Source organism: Mercenaria mercenaria, chromosome 17 (assembly GCF_021730395.1).
Source record: "Mercenaria mercenaria strain notata chromosome 17, MADL_Memer_1, whole genome shotgun sequence".
NCBI lineage: Eukaryota > Metazoa > Mollusca > Bivalvia > Venerida > Veneridae > Mercenaria > Mercenaria mercenaria.
The window spans coordinates 43,785,457-43,808,621 of record NC_069377.1 but is presented as its reverse complement, the minus strand read 5'-3'; the positions used below and the strand labels follow the sequence as shown (position 1 = coordinate 43,808,621).

The 23,165-nt window shown below is 35.6% G+C and overlaps 1 protein-coding gene across 1 annotated transcript in view; it reads right to left on the bottom strand.

Moving 5' to 3' along the window:
- Window positions 1–5,524: 5,524 nt before the first annotated feature.
- Window positions 5,525–23,165, bottom strand: part of LOC123536240 (uncharacterized) — a 59,999-nt gene continuing 42,358 nt past the window's right edge. The window contains exons 9-12 of the mRNA XM_053527809.1: window positions 23,042–23,102; window positions 22,614–22,682; window positions 20,836–21,551; window positions 5,525–15,226 (exon numbers count right to left, since the gene is read on the bottom strand). Coding sequence (XP_053383784.1) covers window positions 15,122–15,226; window positions 20,836–21,551; window positions 22,614–22,682; window positions 23,042–23,102 — 951 coding nt within the window. The 3' untranslated portion in view covers window positions 5,525–15,121. The remainder of the gene's footprint in view (window positions 15,227–20,835; window positions 21,552–22,613; window positions 22,683–23,041; window positions 23,103–23,165) is intronic.

Here is a 23,165-nt window from a genome sequence, read left to right as displayed (position 1 = left end):
GCATAATTTTGTAAAAGTGCAAAGTAGAGTTATGAAGCCTGTGCATTGCATGTCAAATCATCTCAGTGAACAAGCGTGTGAAACTTCAATCCATTCCCAGTAGTTAATACCGAGATTACATACAAAAACGTAACCAAAAACTGCCAAGTCGAAAAAGGGGTATGATTTTGTAAAAATGCAAAGTAGAGTTATGGAACCCTTGCACTGCAAGATGGATCATGACAGTGAACAAGTGAAGAATGAAGTTTCATTCCCATAAGAATGTACTGACATACCAACTAGATGTGTGTCCATAGGACACAGGTGCACCCCCCCATCCCCCCCACCCCACCTCCACCCCCACTCTTGTCATTATACATGGTTTTATGACTCAAGGTTAAACAATTTTTAAGATGTTTGCAACACAAACCTTTAAAAACTTTATGTGTGTATTTTCACTTAATGAAGGACCATAACTCTGACCTAGCTAAGTAAACTACCAAAGAGAACACCTGGTGTAAAACTTCATATGCTATAAAACAATCCTCTAATGTTTTATGACTCTAGGTCAAATACACTTTGACATACATGTGGCACAAACTTTTATTTTTTGACTAAGTCAAGGGCCATAACTCTGGTCTTGCAAAGTGAAAAAACCCTAACAAACTCTGGTGCATAAATTTACATAATGGATAATATTCCTACATGGTTTCATGAGGTTATGTGAATCTTTTTTAAGATATACGCAACATAAGCACTGTATGTGTATTTTTCACTATGTCAAGGACTATAACTCCAATCTGGCGGACAGAACATCAGGTGCACAACTTCACACGCTATATAACAATTCCCTAATGTTTTATAACTCTAAAAGTCAAATACTTTTTGAGATACATATGACACAAACTTGTATCCCATTGATGCATATTTTTGACAATCAAGGGCCATAACTGACTAAAACAAGAGGACCATGATGGTCCTGAATCGCTCACCTGTTCCCACATGATCCAGTTTTGAGTATGACGTCGTTTTTTCTATTATCTGACATAGTGACCTAGTTTGACTGTTTCTGAGCTCATGTGACCCAGTTTTGAACTTGACCTAGATATTATCAAGATAAAAATTCTGACCAATTTTCATGAAGATCCATTGAAAAATATGGCCTCTAGAGAGGTCACAAGGTTTTTCTATTATTTGACCTACTGACCTAGTTTTTGACGGCACGTGACCTAGTTTCAAACTTGACCTAGATATCATCAAGGTGAACATTCTGACCAATTTTCATGAAGATCCATTCAAGAGTATGGCCTCTAGAGAGGTCACAAGGTTTTTCTATTTTTTGACCTACTGACCTAGTTTTTGTCCGCATGTGACCCAGTTTCGAACTAGACCTACATATTATCAAGGTGAACATTCTGATCAATTTTCATGAAGATCTCTTGAAAAATATGGCCTCTAGAGAGGTCACAAGGTTTTTCTATTTTTAGACCTACTGACCTAGTTTTTGACCGCACCTGACCCAGTTTCAAACCTGACCTAGATATCATCAAGGTGAACATTCTGATCAATTTTCATGTAGATCTCTTGAAAAATATGGCCTCTAGAGGTCACAAGGTTTTTCTATTTTTAGACCTACTGACCTAGTTTTTGACCGCACCTGACCCAGTTTCGAACCTGACCTAGATATCATCAAGGTGAACATTCCGACCAATTTTCATGAAGATCCATTCAAGAGTATGGCCTCTAGAGAGGTCACAAGGTTTTTCTATTTTTAGACCTACTGACCTAGTTTTTGACCGCACATGACCCAGTTTCAAACTTGACCTAGATATCATCAAGGTGAACATTCAGACCAACTTTCATACAGATCCCATGAAAAATATGGCCTTTAGAGAGGTCACAAGGTTTTTCTATTATTTGACCTACTGACCTAGTTTTTGAGGGCACTTGGCCCAGTTTCGAACTTGACCTAGATATCATCAAGGTGAACATTCAAACCAATTTTCATGAAGATCTTGTGATATATATGGCCTCTAGAGAGGTCACAAGGTTTTTCTATTTTTAGACCTACTGACCTAGTTTTTGACCGCACGTGACCCAGTTTCGACCTTGACCTAGATATCATCAAGGTAAACATTCTGACCAATTTCTATAAAGATTCCATGAAAAATGTGACCTCTAGAGTGGTCACAAGCAAAAGTTTACGCACGGACGGACGGACGCTGCGCGATCACAAAAGCTCACCTTGTCACTTTGTGACAGGTGAGCTAAAAAAGATCAAGAACAAAGTCCCAGGTGCACAACTTCACATGCTGAATAATATTCCTATGATGTTTCATGACCCTATGTCATATACCTTTTGAGATATGTGCGACACAACTTTTATATCTTTTTATGCATATTTTTTACTAAGTCAAGGGCAATAACACTGGTCTGACTGAGTGGTGTCTCTAACAAAACCCCCTGATGCACAATTTCACATGCTAAACAATATTCCTGTAATGCTTTATAATACTGGGTCAAATATTTTTTGAGATACATGCCACATGTATTTAGGCCCTTTTTATGTGTATTTTTGACTAAGACAAAGGCAATAACTCTGGTCTGACCGAGTGAGATCCAATGCTGAATAACAATCCCAAGGTTTGATGACTCTGGGTCAAATACTTTTTGAGATACATGCCACATGTATTTAGGCCTTTTTTATGTGTATTTTTGACTAAGACAAGGGCAATAACTCTGGTCTGACTGAGTGATGTCTCTAAAAAACCCCCTGATGCACAACTTCACATGCTAAATAATATTCCTGTAATGCTTTATAATACTGGGTCAAATATTTTTTGAGATACATGCCACATGTATTTAGGCCCTTTTTATGTGTATTTTTGACCAAGTCAAGGGCAGTAACTTGGGTCCCACTGTGTGAGATTCAATGCTGAATAACAATCCCGAGGTTTGATGACTCTGGGTCGAATACTTTTGAAGATATGAACGACACAAATTCGGACGGACGGATGGATGGAAGGACAGACGAACAAGGGCAACTCTATTAGTGCCCCCTCCAAAATTTTGAGGGATAATTTTATTAAAAAGGAAATAGTTAGAAATAATAAACTGTGCAATGTAAATCAGAAAGTGTTAACTTTCAATCTATTCCCACAAGTGGTTACTGAGATACCAGCTTACATACAAAAACTTATCCAAACTGGGATGCAGACACCAACGCTTGGGTGAGTCCAATAGCTCTACCTATTCTTCAAACTGTCGAGATGAAAAGGGGCATAATTTTGTAAAAAAGCGAAATGGAGTTCTGGAACCTTAGCAGTGTAAGTCAGTTTATCACAGTGAATAAGTGTGTGAAGTTTCAATCCATTCCTGCAAGTGATACCTGAGATACCAGCTTACAAAGACTTAACCAAATCAGGCTGCCAACGCGGATGAGTAGGTGAGTCCAGTAGCTTTATATATTCATTGAATAGTCAAGCTAATGATGTGACCGCATGAGTAACAATAACCACGTTATTCCATGACTTTACTTAATAACCTTGTTTTTCAGCCAAAGATGATCCTGTTTCAAACTTGAGAGCGTTCATTTTTTTTACCAGGCTTCATGCAGATCAAGTAGTAACAAGAGCACAGCAATGCGGAGCAATATACGTGCGAAGGTTTGACCTTTGACCCCCAAGTGTGACATTGAACTTGAAGCGAGCCATCCGAAACATGTGCTCTGCACATCGTCTTGATCTGGTGAACATTTGTGCAAAGTTTCTTTAAAACCCTTCAAGCAGTTCAAGAGTAACATAGCAGACACGAAACAAAGTCATATGACCTTTGACTCCTAAGTGTGACCTTGACCTTGAAGTGAGCCATCCAAAACATGCGCTCTGCATGTCGTTTCGATGTGGTGAACATTTTCATGTCAAGTTTCTTTGAAATGCTTCAAGAGGTTCACGAGTTACAGAGCAGACACGAAATTGCTAACAGACGGACCGACAGACAGGCATCATAACATAATATGTCCCTTCGGGCGTATAAAAATGTTGTCTCTACATAATTAAGAACATATTTCTATGATTTGTCGAAGTGGCCCACCTTTTAACCTAATGTGACCAAATTTCAAACTTGATCTTAATTTCAAGAGGACAGACATTCTAACCAAGTTTCATGTATACCACAAAGAAAGTGTGGCCTGGCTGTAATGTGTTGACAAGGTCTTCCTATGCTCTGACATAGTTACCTATTTATTTTTCCCCCAAATGACCAAGTTTTGTAACTGATATATTGACGTAATTACCTTGTTACCCAACAAGAGCTGTCACAGGAGACGTCTATATGGCATCGGTGATTATGCTGAACAACTTTTTTAGTTTGAATCAAATCCATTCAGTAAAAACAGAGATAGAGTGAAAGTGCATCAAAACTTTAACCTGAAATTCTAAGTAAAAAGGGGGAATAATTCATGAAAAATTTGTGCCAGATTTATACATCTTGTGTCATATGATGTGGGTGATGATGTTGAACAATTATTTTAAGTTTGAATCAAATCCATTCCGTAATAACAGAGATAGAGTGAAAGTGCATCAAAACTTTAACCTTAAAAACTAAGTGGAAAGGGGAGATAAATCATGAAATATTGGTGCAAGAGCTATAGCCCTTATGCCAGATGATGTGGGTGATGATGAGGAATAACTATTTCAAGTTTGAATCAAATCCATCAAGTAATTACAGAGATAAGTTGAAAAAAGCGAAAGTGTAAAAAAACTTTAACCAAGGTGGGGACGCGGAAAGACGCCGACACCGGGTCGAGTAGGATAGCTCTCCTTATACTTCGTATAGTCGAGCTAAAAATGCCAAGTTTTGTAACTGACATATATTTCATAAAGATGACAACTGATTATGTTTCATGCACGTCATTGTATTTTACAAAAGGTGGCCTCTAGATTGTTAACAAATGTTTCATTTGATTTGACCAAGTGACCAACTTTTGAATCCAGTTTCATGCTCAACTTGAATTTATAAAGACAAACTTCCGACAGTTTCATGTTGATTGGTCGAAATTGTGACTTATGTAGTGTTAAGAAGGTTCATCTATGATCTGATATACTGACCTTGTATTTCACCCAGTAAGATAACCCATAGAACCTTTATTTCATTAAAAACAAACCTTCAAAGGAAGGTAGACAAATCTGGCCTCTAGAGTGTTAACTAATTTTTCCTTGATTTGACCAAGATTTTGACTTTGAATTTGACACAGATTTTATAGACATTCTCATCATGTTTCATAAAGATCAGGTAGAAATGTAGCCTCAAGAGTATTTGAAATGATTTTCCAATGATTTGACCTACTGACCTAGTTTTTAACCCCAATTTCCCAATATCGAGTGTGTCAAAGATTTCATTCAGGCAAACATTACCACTAAGTTCAAGTCTGGGCAAAAACTGTGACATCTTGAGTGTTCACACTACATGGTGATAGACAACAAACATAAGCGATCACAAGAGCTCACCTTGCTATATATATGAGCTAAAATATCAAACACAGACATATTTTTCCATTTTAATATGTAGAGTATAAATGATAGTTCACAAAACGCATTAATGTGCATACAAAATGAACTGTTAAGATAAATAAATAAAATATATTATTATTCTGTTACTGGAATGAATTATCAAACCCTGGCAAGAACATGAAATATACCACATATAACCACAAATCATTGAAGCATTACAAGTGTTAAGTCCTTGAAGCATTATAAGTGTTAAGTGAAATCTCAGGGAAAACACTGTATAAACATACCATTGCCTGATACCTGGTTGCAGCAGTCATAGTGATTTCACAGGATAGAGTATATATGAAGAGCAAAACACTGGAAATTAAAAATATGACAACATCACAACAATTTCTTCATCCAAAGTCGAGGAAATGTAAATGGTATGCAAAAAAGTAAGTCACTGTAAGTGTAAGGGTCGTAGCTTCACTAAAAATTAGTTACTTGTTCCGACACTATAACCTGCTACAGCAGGTACTATACATTCACATATAGGACAAAAATCAGTTCATTTTCTGTGTTCAACAGAGAAAGCAATGTGTAAAAAAACATGGAATTTACCAAGACAACTCCTTAGAAATAGAAGCTCCTTACCAATAGCAACATTTGTCATATTTGCTAGTACAAATACCATATTTTCATAATTATATTGAACTGAAGTGAAAGACTTGCTTATTTTCCAAATAATGCACCATCTATAAAACTGGTTTTATGACAAAATCTCTTGTACAGTAACTATAAAAGTAAATGCTGGATCTATCTTTTGCGACTGAAGGATGGAGAAATGGACAGTCGAAAAGACAAAATATATCAAGAGCATATTCTCCATATTGCCATTTATTCACAAAAAATGTTAACTAACACTCCCAAGTTTTCCCCCACCAAACTAACACTTCCAAGTTTTCCCTACCAAATTAACACCTACCAAACTAACACTCCCAAGATTTTATCTATCAATTAATATTCCCAAGTTTTCCCCTACCAAAATTACACTCCCAAGTTCTCTTCTATCAACTAACACTCCCAATTTTTCCATTACCAAACTAACATTCCTAAGTTTTTCCATGCCAAATTAACACTCTCAAGGTTACACTACCAAACTAACACTCCAAAGAACTTCTCTATCAACTTTTTTTGTTTTGTTTTTGTTGGGTTTAATGTCATACTGTCACAGTCATAGCTCATATGCAACTTTCCAGCTTTTGATGGTGGAGGAAGACCCCTGGTGCACCTTGGGGCATTATTTCATCAACTGGGTAGAACCACCGACCTTCCATAAGCTAGAGGTGTACTGGTCAGGAACCTAGGCAATCCTTGCGTGTATCAGTGCTATACACTGGGCACGTTAAAGAAACAGGCTGTCTATTCACAAAGTGCTAGGCTAAGTTAGCCGGACAAGCCTGTATCTGATTTCTGATCTCTCTGTCGTGGGGGCTTTGTCTCACTCTGTCCCTCTGGTCAGATCGCTCTGTGTCTGTACTAGTAGAGGATGAATTATGTGCCCTGTGTGGCTGCATTTGAACTATGTAAAGCGCCTCTGAACGTGAAATTGATCATGAAAAGGGCGCTATATAAATCTGGTATAATAATAATAATAAAACCAGATGGATGGCTTCCTCACATGAAGAAATGAGGGACAACCCACATCAGTTAGGAGCAAGAAGTTTAAAGTCAGCAACCTTAACCACCGGGCCACAGAGGCCCCATTTCTCTCTCAACTAACACTCCGAAAGTTTCCCCTACTAAATTTATACTGCTAAGTTTTCCTCTAACTCATTCTCTCAAGTTTTCCTCAAGCATTCCGAGTAGTATGGAAAGGGAGACAAATGAAATCTTACATTTAGCATAAATACAAATACATTACTAAATCAGCTAAAGGACTAGATGTATATAAAAATGAGCAGATATGTTATTTAAGCAAAACTGATAACTTTATATATGTACATTTAAATAATAGGAGTACCTTTAAACATATATAATTAATTAAAGGGAATTAATGACATTTCAAAACACTTAATCAGATAATGCTTTCTGGAACATAAACAAAAGTGTACAAGCTATACTATGAAATACTGACAAAGAATGTTGTATTTACAATAATGTGTAAAGTTTCAATCTATTTTCTCTAGTGTTTTCTGAGATATAAGCTTAACCAAACTGACACAATGAGTCCAACAAATGGTTGACTACAACAGTGTAGCCTATTCTTTGAGTAGTGAAATGAAGAATGAATAAACCTTTGTTTAAAATATTACTTTTTGTAAAACAAGTCAAAATAAAGCTGAAAAATATGCACGGATACTTTAGATAAACAATAATTTAAACTCGTTTTTACAAATCTAGTTTTCCCTTAACAACAGTAAACACACGTTTTCTTTGGTTACATTTCCAGAATTCTGTAAAAAGTTGTTACAAATGTGTTATTTTCACCATATGTCTGTTTTCCATTGTAGTTCCATTGTTCTGTGAAACTGATTTTAAGGAACTTCAGCAAACAATATATGAGCCGTGCCATGAGAAAACCAACATAGTGGGTTTGCGACCAGCATGGATCCAGACCAGCCTGCGCATCCCCGCAGTCTGGTCAGGATCCATGCTGTTCGCTAACAGTTTCTCTAATTGCAATAGGATCTGAAAGCGAACAGCATGGATCCTGACCAGACTGCGCGGATGCGCAGGCTGGTCTGGATCCATGCTGGTTGCAAACCCACTATGTTGGTTTTCTCATGGCACGGCTCAATTATTATTTAAAGGCTTATCAGAGATGTTGGTGGACACAAATGCTTGATGATTCAAAAGCTTTGTCACTGAAGAAGCTGAATGAATAAATACTAAAGTTAAAAGGGAGTACAGATTTTTAACAAACTAAAGCAGTTATGGAATCTGATCATCATAATGAACAAAGTGTCAAGATTCAATCTACTCCTTTTAGTGGATATTGAGATACCACCTTACATACTTAAAACTTCACCTAAAACTGCTTAGTTAAACAAGAGCTATCGGATGACAGCGCGCTCAACTATTTGAAGAATTGATTGAAGAATGGGGTCAAAATATTTCCATAGATTTTCAGACTAAACAAAAAAATGGATTAAACAAAAAATGTTCCTGTATTTGTGGATTTCGATTAGTCTTGCACTAAATGGCAATGTGTGACCATGATGGCAAATATGTTAAGTTATATGTTAGGCAAAACATGGACTTATATGAAAAATTTAACTAATTTCCAAGTCCAAAAAGGGCCATAATTCAGTCAAAATAGTTGACAGAGTTATGTACTGTTGCCTACAGATGGAAATCATGTTGATAAACTAGTGTTAAAAGTTTCAAAGCCACAGTTCAAATAGTTTTGACAAAACACTGACTTGTAAGAAAAACTGAACAAATTTCAAAGTCCAAAAAGGGCCATAATTCAGTCAAAATAGTTTTCAGAGTTATGTACTCTTGCCTACAGATGGAAATCATAATGATAAACAAGTGTTTAAAGTTTAAAAGCCATATGTCAAATAGTCTTGACAAAACATGGACATATACAAAACAGAACCAATTTCCAAGTTCAAAAAGGGCCATAATTCAGCCAAAAAAGACGAGAGAGTTACGTACTCTTGCCTATTGATAGAGACCATTATACTGAACAAGATATAAAAGTTTCAAAGCCATATGTCAAACACTTTACACAAAATATAAACTGGTACGAAAAACTTAACCAAGATTTCTAAGTCAAAAGGGGCCATAATTCAGTCAAAATGCTTGATGGAGTTATGTACTCTTGCCTACAACTAGACATTGTGATGGTAAACAAGTGTTGAAAGTTTCAAAGCTTTATCTCAAAAGACTTTGTCAAAATGTGGACTGGTACGAAAAACTTAACCAAGATTTCTAAGTCAAAAAGGGGCCATTATTCAACCAAAATGCTTGATGGAGTTATGTACTCTTGCCTACAACTGGACATGGTGATTGTAAACAAGTGTTGAAAGTTTCAAAGCTTTATCTCAAAAGACTTTGTCAAAATATGAACTGGTACGAAAAACTTAACCAAGATTTCTAAGTCAAAAGGGGCCATAATTCAGTCAAATTTCTTGACAGAGTTATGTACTCTTGCCTATAACTGGACATGGTGATGGTAAACAAGTGTTGAAAGTTTCAAAGCTTTATCTCAAAATTTTGTCAAAATGTGGACTGGTACGAAAAACTTAACCAGGGTGTGACGCCGACACCGACGCCGTGGTGAGTAGGATAGCTCTACTTATTCTTCGAATAGTCGAGCTAAAAAATGGCACAACTGGTACTTTGTGAAAGTGTAATCTTGAGTGCTGAAATAGTGAAATGCATGTCTTATATAACAGTGAACAAGAACGTGAAGTTTCAAACCATTTGGAGATACCAGGTTATATAAAAAAAGTTTAACCAATTTGTGACATGGCTGCAAATACAAGCTAAAAATTACAAATATAAAATTAAGCCTACAACTGAGCACAAAATTTGGGACCCCAATTACACCATAATATGAGACCCTGTTTATAGGATCAACAGAACATTAAATAGTCAATATTTTAACAAATATGTATACACATCATCATAGTATATTTATAATTTTAAGCAGAAAAAAAAACCCCACAAAAATATGAAAATGTTGCATTAACTTTATTTCTAACTGTGATATATAGTGCCAAATGCTGACTTGAAATATTATGAGGGTGATGAAGTCGTAGAAGCAAAAGCTTTAATGCCAAAAAATGCAAAGAGAATAGTACTTTACTGGTATTAATGCAAATAGAACAGTATTTTACGGTTTTGAATGACAAATTGGAGTAGAATTTTTTTACTAGTTTGAATGGCAAATTGTGAGTAGCTTTTTACTGGTTTGAAAGGCAAATTGGAGTAGTCAAGGGGGCAAAAGATCTAGATTTGTCATGAGAGAAGCTGTTTATGAGAAGAAGTTGTTTACAGTTCTTTTTCCATTTTTAGCTGTTGCAACCCCTTGCTGCAGAAGAGTAACCATATCCTTTGTACAGTCACAGATATCATAAAAGTCAGTTATGTACAGGACTTAAATCTGTAGATTTCTTAGTATCCTTTTATCTATTATGCTTTAATGACCATAACATAAATATTGTATTGTATATTAAGTTATTAACATAACTTTTAAGTAATTAACATAACTTTTAAGTAATTAACATAACTATGTGTTAATATACGAGAGCATTTCATGACTATAGGTAGGTAAATAAATCATCCATAAATCCATTTATCTATCTAACTGTCTATCTTCTAAAACAACTAGTAAACCAAATTAGTCTACTAAAACAAGACAAAAATATACACTGCAAATAGAAAAGCACCAATATATAAAAAGTAAAATATGTAAATATATATAAATTTAAACAAGAACTTGAGATTGCTTTTAACAAAAGCACATGTCTCCCCATACCACTGAATTTAAATGACATGATAAATTGATATGCAATATCTCTGCATAACATAAAAGATATGTGTTGGGAGAAAGTCAAATATAAATGATAAGGAGTACAATGTTTGTGCTTAGGGAAAATAAATCAAAGGCCTGAATGGCCTGAGTCGGCTAATGATTGATGTACTGACAGTATAGTCTACCAATTTTAGTTTGTTTTTAGTTTTTTTTCCTAAAATTTCATAACACAGCTCGATATTTACCCAAAATATTATATCCGGATACGATTACACTTTTCTCCAGTTTGAACAATATATTTTACAAATTGTGATGATACGAAGACATTTAGCAGCAATTGGCAGTATCTGACATTGAAGTTTACGGTTAAATTACCTCTTATTTAAATCTTTTCATAAAAAAGTTGTTTCGTTTCGCCAAACATAGACGATCTACTTTCGATTTCAAAAACTACAAGAAAAAACAATTTAATGTTTCGCCGATTTTTTTATTTCTCGAAAAATAAGAATTAAAATCATTTTTAATATCTGTAGTAACTAAACAAACCAGTAAGAGCTTCTTCTTCCGTTAATTTATCCGTTTACTGACTGCAAAATTCATGTGTGTGTGTAGAAACCCACGCAAAGTTTATAGAAATCATACGATGCGTGTATACGTTCAATGTGGGAGAATTAAGGCTGATCGGGATCGGCTATGTTACCTAACGCATCCAGACGATTCAGATTTTGTTTTTAAAAAAGCATTGTGTGCATTTCTGTTATTTTATATATGTTTAGAAATTATTAGACATGCGTATTTGCATTATTTCTATACGTAATTTACGCTAATACGCATCTTACCTGGAGCCCTGTGGAACTATTTTTTGTCTTTCGCTGGATGTTACGCAAGCTTTGTAAGCCTGCGCAATTCATAAAATGCACATTTATGCTTAATGAGTTACATTCGAGTATTGCACAATTACAAGTCATAAATATGACAGATTACATCGTATATTGGTCATAGCAAAGGGAATTCACGCAACTTAACTTCATTCTTGCAGTGAACTGTTTGAAGTTTGAGAAATCTAATGGAACTACATCGCTTCACTGTGTTATTTGGTCCATTTAGACTTAGAGAATTGCTGGATAGCAAGGACTCGTCAAAACGATTACATCGTTTAGCCGACTCAAAAATTAAATCATTCAAAGTAAACAGGATATTGTTTGCAACATATCTGATCAACAAATGCAAAAATGAGGGCCACAAGGTTTTTAATTGCTCACCTGACTATCATTGCTCTTAACTAAAGGTCAAGTTCACAAAGACCACATCTGCGTAAAGTATTCTCACACATGAATTCACATACCAAGTTTGGTACTTTTATATATACTAATACATAAGTTACCTAGAATATAAATGTTACCTGAAAGTTATTACTAAATCAAGAGAACATAACTCATCAATCGTCTGAAGATACCAGTACTCTAGCATGACACTGACTTTACAAGACTTATTGCAAACTATACTAGAGTAAACAGTGAAATATAGCATTTTTTGATAATTCAATGGTAAATAACTCTCAACCTACTAATATGATATAGCCAATACACAAACTTGAAAGAGATCTCATTGGGATACACAGTCTGTGTAAATATAAAGATTGGTTGAGAAATGAAGGTGCATAAAGATCCTTCCATGATAATTATACATGACTTGCATGAAAAATACAGGTATCTAGTTATAAACTGACAGTGACATAATATTAGGCCAAGACAATGTGTTTAATGTCTTAACATTTTATGGAGTTAATGTAGCAGTATGCATAGAACTTGATGATTTAGATAGGGTTAGACCATATTTTGTCTTTACAGTTTAAGACAGTTATTTACCAATGTTTTTAAAATTATACTGAAAAGAGTAACTGAATAAGATGAAGTTGTAAAAACGAATTAGTTCGGAAAGGACCTAAATGCTCCACCTGTTATCATGTAGTATAGCTGTACTATACCTATATTATCATAATGATTTTCATGACATTCATGTGGGCAGAAAAACTAAATCACTAAGATGTGGTGGGTCTTTAAGCGTAAACACAGTGATATATGACTTTTTAAATAAATCAAGGGCATATAACTCTGGACTTACTATTCTGATCCTGCCTAATACAACTCTTAAACAAGCTTTTAAAGATATTTACATTCTGTGTTAACTATGAATAAGACTGATGAAGAAATGATGATGCAAGAATAAAAGTAGAGAAATAAAGCTTTTTCTTAAAGGTTCCTATCTCCACCAAATATCAATCAATGAAAAAAGCCATAAAATATGCACAACTAGGCTTGGTTAAGATCTATCCAATGAAGTTTCATTCAAATTCAGTCAGCAGTATAGGAGAAGTAGTCTGGAAAAACTTCATTAAAAAATACCTAAAGCAGTGAAAAATTAAGAAGAACAGAAAATGTTGCCAATATGCGAAAATAACCTTGATACTGACCCTCTACAATCTTTGGTTGAAATTCCCGAGATAGTTTCAGAAGTAGTCTGTGCATACTTGTATTAGACAGACAGACAGACAGACAGCACAAAATCAATATATCCCCTTACTTACTGGGAGGTATAACTAATATATTAACAATATTGTACATTTCACATTAAATAATATGCCAGAAAAAGTATCACTGAATATAAATTATGAAATACAACATGTAATCACCTTGACTTTAGTATATCTATAAGGTGTATGTATGTTCTGAACACTTTCAACAGTAAATCCCTAACCAAAAATGATTGGTAGATACTGAAACACTGGAATGCATGCAAATAGTATCACATAAACATAGGTCGCATACAGGTATAGGTAGTAAATCAGATTTTGGTCAACTAATGTATTTGTTCACAACTTAACCAACTGATCACTTACACTTATTTGTCTTCACCGAGTTCTTAACATATGTCAGATTTTCACTGGAAGTGTTTTAAAATAATTTATGCATTGATAAGTCATATTTTGCCTACATTTATTAAAAATCCAAATTTATAAAATTATTATTACCTCCCTTTGTCTATCTCAGCTGCACATTACCAAGATAGATTGAAAACAGATTAAATCCGAAGCTACACATTTGTTTTATAACATGCCTTTTGTTTGAGGTAGTTGACATTTCCCAATATTTATCAAATGCAAATGTAAAACTGGAAATTATATTGAAATCAAATTTTAGTTATTTTATATCAAAGGGAGGTAATTACAAAATTTCATAAAGAAAATAAAATACACATTTCCAATTAGGGATCTAACTCTATGTAATGGTTCTTTTTGTTCCTTAAATAAATCTCTAACAGAATATATAAAAACTGAAAAATATCATAAAATGTTGCTCAAATGTGACTGACCACCCTTTAAATGGTTTGTGTTTTAAGCCATTTACATAAAATGTTATATATAAATAGTATTATTGTGTTAAGCAAAATAGTCCAAATCATGGAATCCAACTTATTGCCGCCTTTCTCACCTTAAAACACAGGTGATAATGGAATGACTTTGATAACTTAACATCCTGTAATAACAACTGGTCATTAGTCTTTCACAACTTCCTCACAGGTGTTCAACTTAGTTATTTTTTTTTTGGCAATTTACATAAAAATCCTACTTCAAATATGAAGTTTCAAAACCCTGAACAGAAAACAGTAATCACCTGGTTACTGATAAAATATTTAATACCCATGATTCATCTTGGAACTATGCTGGACATCTGTGATGAATAGTCCTGTGAAACATCTATAGAGAACTAGTATATGTTTGTTGTAAAGAGGCTATGCTCCTGGAGAAAAACATTCGTAATGAAACAGATCCTACAAGTAAAAAGATCTGCCTTTATAGGTGTCATTAACCTTTAGCCTGCTGGTGGCAAGTGATTCTCCCTTTGCGACCAGTGCAGACCAAGATCAACCTGCACATCCATTAAGGCTGATCATGGTCTGCACTATTCGCTATTCAGTCAGTAAATTTTCAGAGAACACCCCTTTGAATAATAAGTGGTACTGCCCAATCTGAATGATGGACCAGTCCATTTTAGAAATTTAGCAGGGTAAAGGTTAAAGGTGTCATTAACTAAAGTTAAACTGTATCACTTCTAAACTGACTAGGATGGAGCAGTAACTCTGTAGAACATATAAAGTGATCCGATCAATTCTTATCCTTACATGCACCTTCATTCTCTTCTTCAGCTGTTGCATACCCTTCACCTGAACTACAACGTCGCGGTGCTGGTACTGGTCGCACATTGGTGCCCTGTATAATATATGAAATAAATACTCAAACTTCAGTTAGACACAATAGTTACTGTTCAAGCTGTTTAATATTTAACTTTGAAATAACATACGGATTATCATTCAAGTTTCCTTTGGCTAAAACAAAAATATGCAAAAAGAAATTTGCTGATAAACTTGAGTGTTTCTATAACACCAAGATGAAAGAATTGTAAAATGGTTAAATAAAAAAAATGAAATGTATACACTGATAGAGATGGAATCTAAGGCAACTAGAATGTGTCTGTAGGACACAGGGTGTGCCCCCCACTAGTACATTTGTCACAAATAAGGGGCAATAATTCAAATGTTTGCAATCTTAATGGGGTATAGCCTCAACAAACATTTTATGAAAAGGATTCATTATTCTAGGCCCTATACTTTTTGAGCTATGAGCATCACAAAAAAATCCACTATTTTGGCTATTTCAAGGGCCATAACTCTGTAATAAGAGCTTAGATTCTCAAGAAGAATGCCAAGTGTGCCAGGTCACATCACGTTAAAGACTCCAGCAAGGTTTCCTGAATTTACATCTAATACTTTTTCAGCTAGGCACATAATTAGGTGAAAAGGTATATTTTTTTACTATTTCAGGGGCCGTAACTTTAAAAATATGGGGTGGAGCCAGCCAAAAAGTTAGAGGTGTGCATGATAAAGACTTATGCAAGTTTTCAACCATTTATATTAAATACTTTATGAGCTAGGTGCGTCACAAGGTGAAAATGTACATTTTTGACTATTTCAGGGGCCATAACTCTAACAAGAGGGCCATGATGGCCCTATATCGCTCACCTGTTATCATTGCACTTGAGGACAAGAAGGTCCTCAGAAAAAATATCTAAGTCCAAAGGACAGGAACAACAAAGGGAAGAAATTTAACCAAAAAGAAAAAAAACTTCTTAAAAGGTACAGATATGTCAAAATACACCTAAAAATTGGAGGTACCATCCATGTTATACCACAGAAAAGTGGTCTCGGTTTTTCCCTATGGCCAATAATAAACAAGAGGACCATGATGGTCCTGAATCGCTCACCTCTTCCCACATGACCCAGTTTTGAGTATGACGTCATTATTTGACATAGTGACCTAGTTTTTGAGCTCATGAACTTGACCTACATATTATCAAGATAAAAATTCTGACCAATTTTCATGAAGTTCCATTGAAAAATATGGTCTCTACAAAGGTCACAAGGTTTTTCTATTATTTGACCTATTGACCTAGTTTTCGAAGGTAGGTGACCCTGTTTTGAACTTTACCTAGATATCATCAAGGTGAACATTCTCACTAATTTTCATGAAGATCTCATGAAAAATATGGCCTCTAGGGAGGTCACAAGGTTTTTCTATTTTTATACCTACTGGCCTAGTTTTTGACCGCACATGACCCAGTTTCGAAACTGACCTAGATATCATCAAGGTGAATATTCAGATCAATTTTCATGAAGATCCACTGAAAAATATGGCCTCTAGAGTGGTCAAAAGATTTAAACAATTTTAGACCTACTGACCTAGTTTTTGACCGCAGTTGACCCAGTTTCAAACCTGACCTAGATATCATCAAGATGAACATTCAGACCAACTTTCATACAGATCCCACGAAAAATGTGGCCTCTAGAGAGGTCACAAGGTTTTTCTATTATTTGACCTACTGACCTAGTTTTTAACCGCACGTAACCCAGTTTCAAATCTGACCTAGATATCATCAAGGTGAACATTCTGACCAATTTTTATGGAGATCCATTCACAAGTATGGCCTCTAGAGAGGTCACAAGGTTTTTCTTTCTTAGACCTGATGACCTAGTTTTTGTCCGCACATGACCCTATTTCGAACTTGACCTAGATATCAACAAGATGAACATTCAGACCAATTTTCATACAGATCCCATGAAAAATATGGTCTTTAGAGAGGTCACAAGGTTTTTCTATTATTTGACCTACTGACCTAGTTTTTGATGGCACGTGATCTACTTTCGAACTTGACCTAGATATCATCAAGATGAACATTCAGACCAACTTTCATACAGATCCCATGAAAAATATGGCCTCTAGAGAGGTCACAAGGTTTTTCTATTATTTGACCTACTGACCTAGTTTTTGAAGGCACGTGACCCACTTTCGAACTTGACCTAGATATCATCAAGGTGAACATTCTGACCATTTTTTATGAAGATCTCATGAAATATATGGCCTCTAGAGAGGTCACAAGGTTTTTCTATTTTTAGACCTACTGACCTAGTTTTTGACCGCACGTGACCCAGTTTCAAACTTGTCCTAGATTACATCAAGATGAACATTCAGACCATCTTTCATACAGATCCCATGAAAAATATGGCCTTTAGAGAGGTCACAAGGTTTTTCTATTATTTGACCTACTGACCTAGTTTTTGATGGCACGTGACCCAGTTTCGTACTTGACCTAGATATCATCAAGGTGAACGTTCTGACCAATTTTCATCAAGATCTTGTGAAATATATGGCCTCTAGAGAGGTCACAAGGTTTTTCTATTTTTAGACCTACTGACCTAGTTTTTGAAGGCACGTGACCCAGTTTCGAACTTGACCTAGATATCATCAAGATGAACATTCTGACCAATTTTCATAAAGATCCAATGAAAAATGTGACCTCTAGAGTGGTCACAAGCAAAAGTTTACGGACGGACGGACGCACGCACGGACGACGGACACCGCGCGATCACAAAAGCTCACCTTGTCACTTTGTGACAGGTGAGCTAAAAAGTTACTAAAAATAAGCTATTTATAGTAACATAAAAGGGAAGTAATTAAAAAGAAAATTATTTTAAGTGAACAAAAGAAGGATCTGCCAAATAAATCTGTTGACATAAATGAAATTTCAGATCAGTATCTTCATTAGTTACGGAGATATACCCATTTTAATTTGAAATAAAGGGAGGTAATCTGACATAAAATCAGTCCATAGTTATCTACCCTGATTGGCTCAGTCCAACTAATGACAATAATGAAATTTCAAATAAGTCCTATAAGGACTTACTGATATAAATCCATTTTGATTACAATCAGGGGAGGTAATCAGATATAAAATAACTCTGGAACCTACGATTGGATCTGATTTGTCATGGAATCCAAGATTTATTGTTTTGAAGATATTTTGGAAGTTTGTATCAAATAAAACCATAAACGAAGTCTCTATATGGCTGCAAAAGCCAAAATAGCCAATGCTGGACCTTGGCCATAACTCTGAAACCCATTATGGGATCTGGCCAGTTCAACAAAGGAACTGAGATCTTATGGCGACACAAGTTTTGTGCAAGTTTGATTAAATTCAAATCATAAATGAAGCTGCTATTGTGCAGACAAGGTCAAAATAGCTAATTCTGGCCCTTTCAGGGGCCATAACTCTGGAACCCATAATGGAATCTCGCCAGTTCAAGAAAGGAACCAAGATCTTATAGTGATACAAGTTGTGTGCAAGTTTGGTTAAAATAAAATCAAAAATGAAGCTGCTATTGTGCAGACAAGGTCAAAATAGCTAATTCTGGCCCTTTCAGGGGCCATAACTCTGGAACCCATAATGGAATCTGGCCAGTTCAAGAAAGGAACCAAGATTTTATGGTGATACAAGTTGTGTGCCAGTTTGGTAAAAATAAAATCATAAATAAAGCTGCTATTGTGCAGACAAGGTCAAAATAGCTAATTTTGGCCCTTTCAGGGGCCATAACTCTGGAACCCATAATGGGATCTGGCCAGTTCAAGAAAGGAAATGAGATCTTATGGTGATACAAGTTGGGTGCAAGTTTGGTTGAAATAAAATCATAAATGAAACCACTACCGTGCAGACAAGAAATTGTTGACGCACGCACGGACTGACGACGGACGGAGGGTGGTCACAAAAGCTCACCTTGTCACTATGTGACAGGTGAGCTAAAAATAGGGGGCGGACCCAATTGAAAAATATGTGCGCAAGTTCATATCATGATTAAGACTCATGCAAGGTTTTATGAATCTATATCAAATACTTTTTGAGCTAGGCATGTCACAAGGTGAAAATGTGCATTTTTGACTATTTCAGGGGCCATAACTCTGAAAATAGGGGGCGGACCCAATTGAAAAATAGAAGATGCACAGGTTCATATCATGATTAAGACTCATGCATGGTTTCATGAATCTATATCAAATACTTTTTGAGCTAGACGTGTCACAAGTTGAAAATGTGCAATTCTGACTATTTCAGGGACCATAACCCTGAAAATAGGGGACGGAGCCAAATGAAAAATAGGAGGTGTGCAAGTTCATATCATGATTAAGACTCATGTAAGGTTTCATGAATCTATATCAAATACATTCTGAGCTAGGCATGTCACAAGGTGAAAATGTGCATTTTTGACTATTTCAGGGGCCATAACTCTGAAAATAGGGAAAGGAGCCAGATGAAAAATAGGAGGTGCGCAAGTTCATATCATGACTAAGACTCATGCAAGGTTTCATGAATCTATATCAAATACTTTTTGAGCTAGGCATGTCACAAGGTAAAAATGTGCATTTTTGACTATTTCAGGGGCCATAACTCTGAAAATATGGGGCAGAGCCAGACGAAAAATAGGAGGTGCGCAAGTTCATATCATGATAAAGACTCATGCAAGGTTTCATCAATTTATATCAAATACTTTTCGAGCTAGGCGCGTCACGAACTTCGGACGGACGATGGGCGGACAAGACCAAATCTGAGGAGCATTTCGCTTCTCTCTTATATTTTGTTTATACTAGAGATAATATGCATTGCGTTAACACAAGTTTATTTTTCTGCAGTTCTGCATACAAAATGGAATTCCAAAAATATCCCCCATCAAATAAGGTACTCAGTATATAATGAGTGTGTCATAAAAAGTGGAATAATTTCTTTTGGCACAATATTTGGAATGAATTTGGTGTGACCATCAAATAGAACATACATGACGTTTCTCATACATTTTTAAGCCTTATCATGCTGGATACGATTGATTCTACCTTTGCGAGCAGTGTAGATCATGATCTGCACTGTTTGCTATTCAGCCAGTACCTTTTTGTTAAGCGCCCCTTTTAACAGTTAATGGTACTGTACAAACTGGAAGATGGACAAGTTCATTATAGAAATTTAGCAGGGTAAGGGTTAAGCATTATTTATTCTTGGAAAGCAAATTCATAAATTGTTGACGGATCTGATGTCTGAAAGTTCATAGAGCCAATATATATATTTTTTCTTACGTATGATGTTTTCTTTCCTACCATCATACCATACCTGTTAATTGTCAGCAGTAATATAAATATCATTTATCTCCTTGAACTCATTTCTTTTGAAAATTAGAGATATGTTTAGCTTTTTTTGTTTGTGAAATAACCCAGAGATCTTTAAGTAGGATATGCTTCAGGAAACACATCCAGGTCAAGAAATTTATTATCCAAGTAACAACAACAGACATAGAAGAATTATCTTTCACTGACCACCTTCCAAAGCAGGAACAAAGGAATATTATTTACCTGTATAGATTAACGCAATGACAAAACCCAAAAATACTAGTTCCCCTATTAAATGTATTAATTATCTAATAAAAACAAATATGATTATGAACTATTACCACATCAGATAACTGGTCATCTTCATCAGCAAACTGGAAATTATCTTCAAAATCTGCACCACTACTGGAATGTTCTGTTGCCCATCTTTTAGGATTAGTAGAATCTGTGTTATATTCTGCTCCCAGAGTCTCTCTAGCTTTGGTACAGTTGGCTTCTAAAGGTGGTAAATCTACAACTTGCTGAATCTGAACAATGTTTGTATGGATAAATGTCTCAGCAGGTGATTGGTTAATTGCATTCATTGACACACCTTCTTGGTCTGATCGTCTTTCAGTAGAAGATATACCTGGAGATGAATAAGCTATGCCTTGTGCAGAGCCTTGTGAGGATAGAGTATTTCCAGAATTTTCTCTTATTATGCCTTGAGATGGGTAGGCAATGCCTTCACCTGGTAAGGACTGACTAGATCTAACAGTAGGCATCCCTGAACATTCTGTATACTGGTTCATTTGGCACATATTATTGTCGGACCTTGAGCGAAGATGATAATCACTGCTTCTTCTATTTCCAGGCAAAGGTCTTGTATCATATGGCACTGAGTGGCGGTGTTGTGCTGGATTAGGTCTTACATTGGGTGTATCATATATCTGTGACTGAACAAGCCGCTGATCGGAAGAACTATGTGGGATTCTGGAAGACTCAGCTGAGGATCTATGGTTTGAGGCCCTGTTGCTGGATTCGGGCGGAGTGTAAGGTGGGGGAGGGTCACTAGACACTGAAACAGAAACCATGATTTCAAGACTATATTTATAAATATATATATTTTTGTTTAAATTGCTGCAACAAAATTTAGGTCATATAAAATCATGAGCTTCCAACTTTTATGATGGAGGAAAACACACAGGTTTTGCTGTGAGTATTACTTCAGGCACTGGCAAGCACCTGGGTTGAAGCTACAATCTTCTGTAAGGTACCTGAATAGATTCCTTGTGCGAATATATTCTACATACCTTACTGTGTTTTTAACCTTAAAGCAACATTAGAATGATTTCCAAGCTTGATCCAGACTTAATGTTTGCAGGTATCAAATTAAATTTGTACCTTGTAAGAGGTAGTTGTAGCGTCAGTCATGACCCTGACACTCTAAGAAAGAAATATAGGTATAAATTCATGCAAACAGATAGAGCTTTAGCACTGTCTGAAAACCAGTTGGATAGCTTCCTCTGGCTGAGAGCAATTCAGCTTTTATGTTGAAGAGGAAGATCCCTGATACCCCTCCATACATCATTTTGGGCACAGGATGGCATCTAGGGAGAACCAGATACTTTCAAACTATGACCAGAGTAAGACTTGAACCCCGCATCCAGAGGTGGAAGGCAGGCAATTCAATCAGCAACCTTAACCACTCAGTCAAAGACAAAACAAGGTGATTCAGTTTCAAAATACATGCATTACCATAGGTTTCAAACTTAACTCCAGCTAATTTATTTCTATATACCATAATGCTGCATAACAGAATACACTAGCTACTGCTAATGAATGGCCTTAAGTTTGTAAGTATATGGTTCTTGCAACAAGTGATTTGCTCAAAAAATTTTGTGTTTGTATGCTTGTTTTGTTGGGTGTTAAGTCACACTGACACAATACTCATTATACAATATTTCCACTCCAATGAAAGAGAAAGACCCAAGGTGCGTTTTTACAGTCACAGGTTGGCACCTTGGTAGAACCACTGACCTTCTGAAATCCAGCTGGATGGTTTCCTCACATGATCCAAGTAATGCTCAAACATAAAGAGGTAAGGAACAAATGATTTCAATTGTGAAAACAAATTTACCATCTGAACTAGCGTATGATTGCACTTTTTCCTTGGCCTTTTCAACTATAAAACGTGTTGTTCCTGCACCTGAAAAAACAACTTAATTTCATAAAATTCCACTCCTGGACCAATAAAGTGCTTTTTCAAATAGATATAAATCTAGCCATTATCCAGAGGGAATACTCTTCATAAATTCGATTTATTACTTAGAATGAAACAAATTAAGCCAGATCAATTACAAGCATGTAATCTGCACAACTGGAATGTGAGAAATAAAATTGATGGGCTTCTATCCAGTATTTACTTGCTGAATGATTAAAATTCCTGAGATAAAAAAAATGTGTTCAAGCATTTACCAATTTTTCTGGTTTCATAATTTATTGTTGCAATTCTAGTTGATAAAGATTATGCAATTGAGTTCCTAACTAATTTTGTGATTTTTTTACCTGAATATTTGATAGTTTCTATCTCTCTACCATGAACATCTGGAAGCTGTAGGGCGATATCCTGCAAACAAAATTATACATATACAATTAATCTGAACTACATTACTGTAGTTTATTTGTCCAG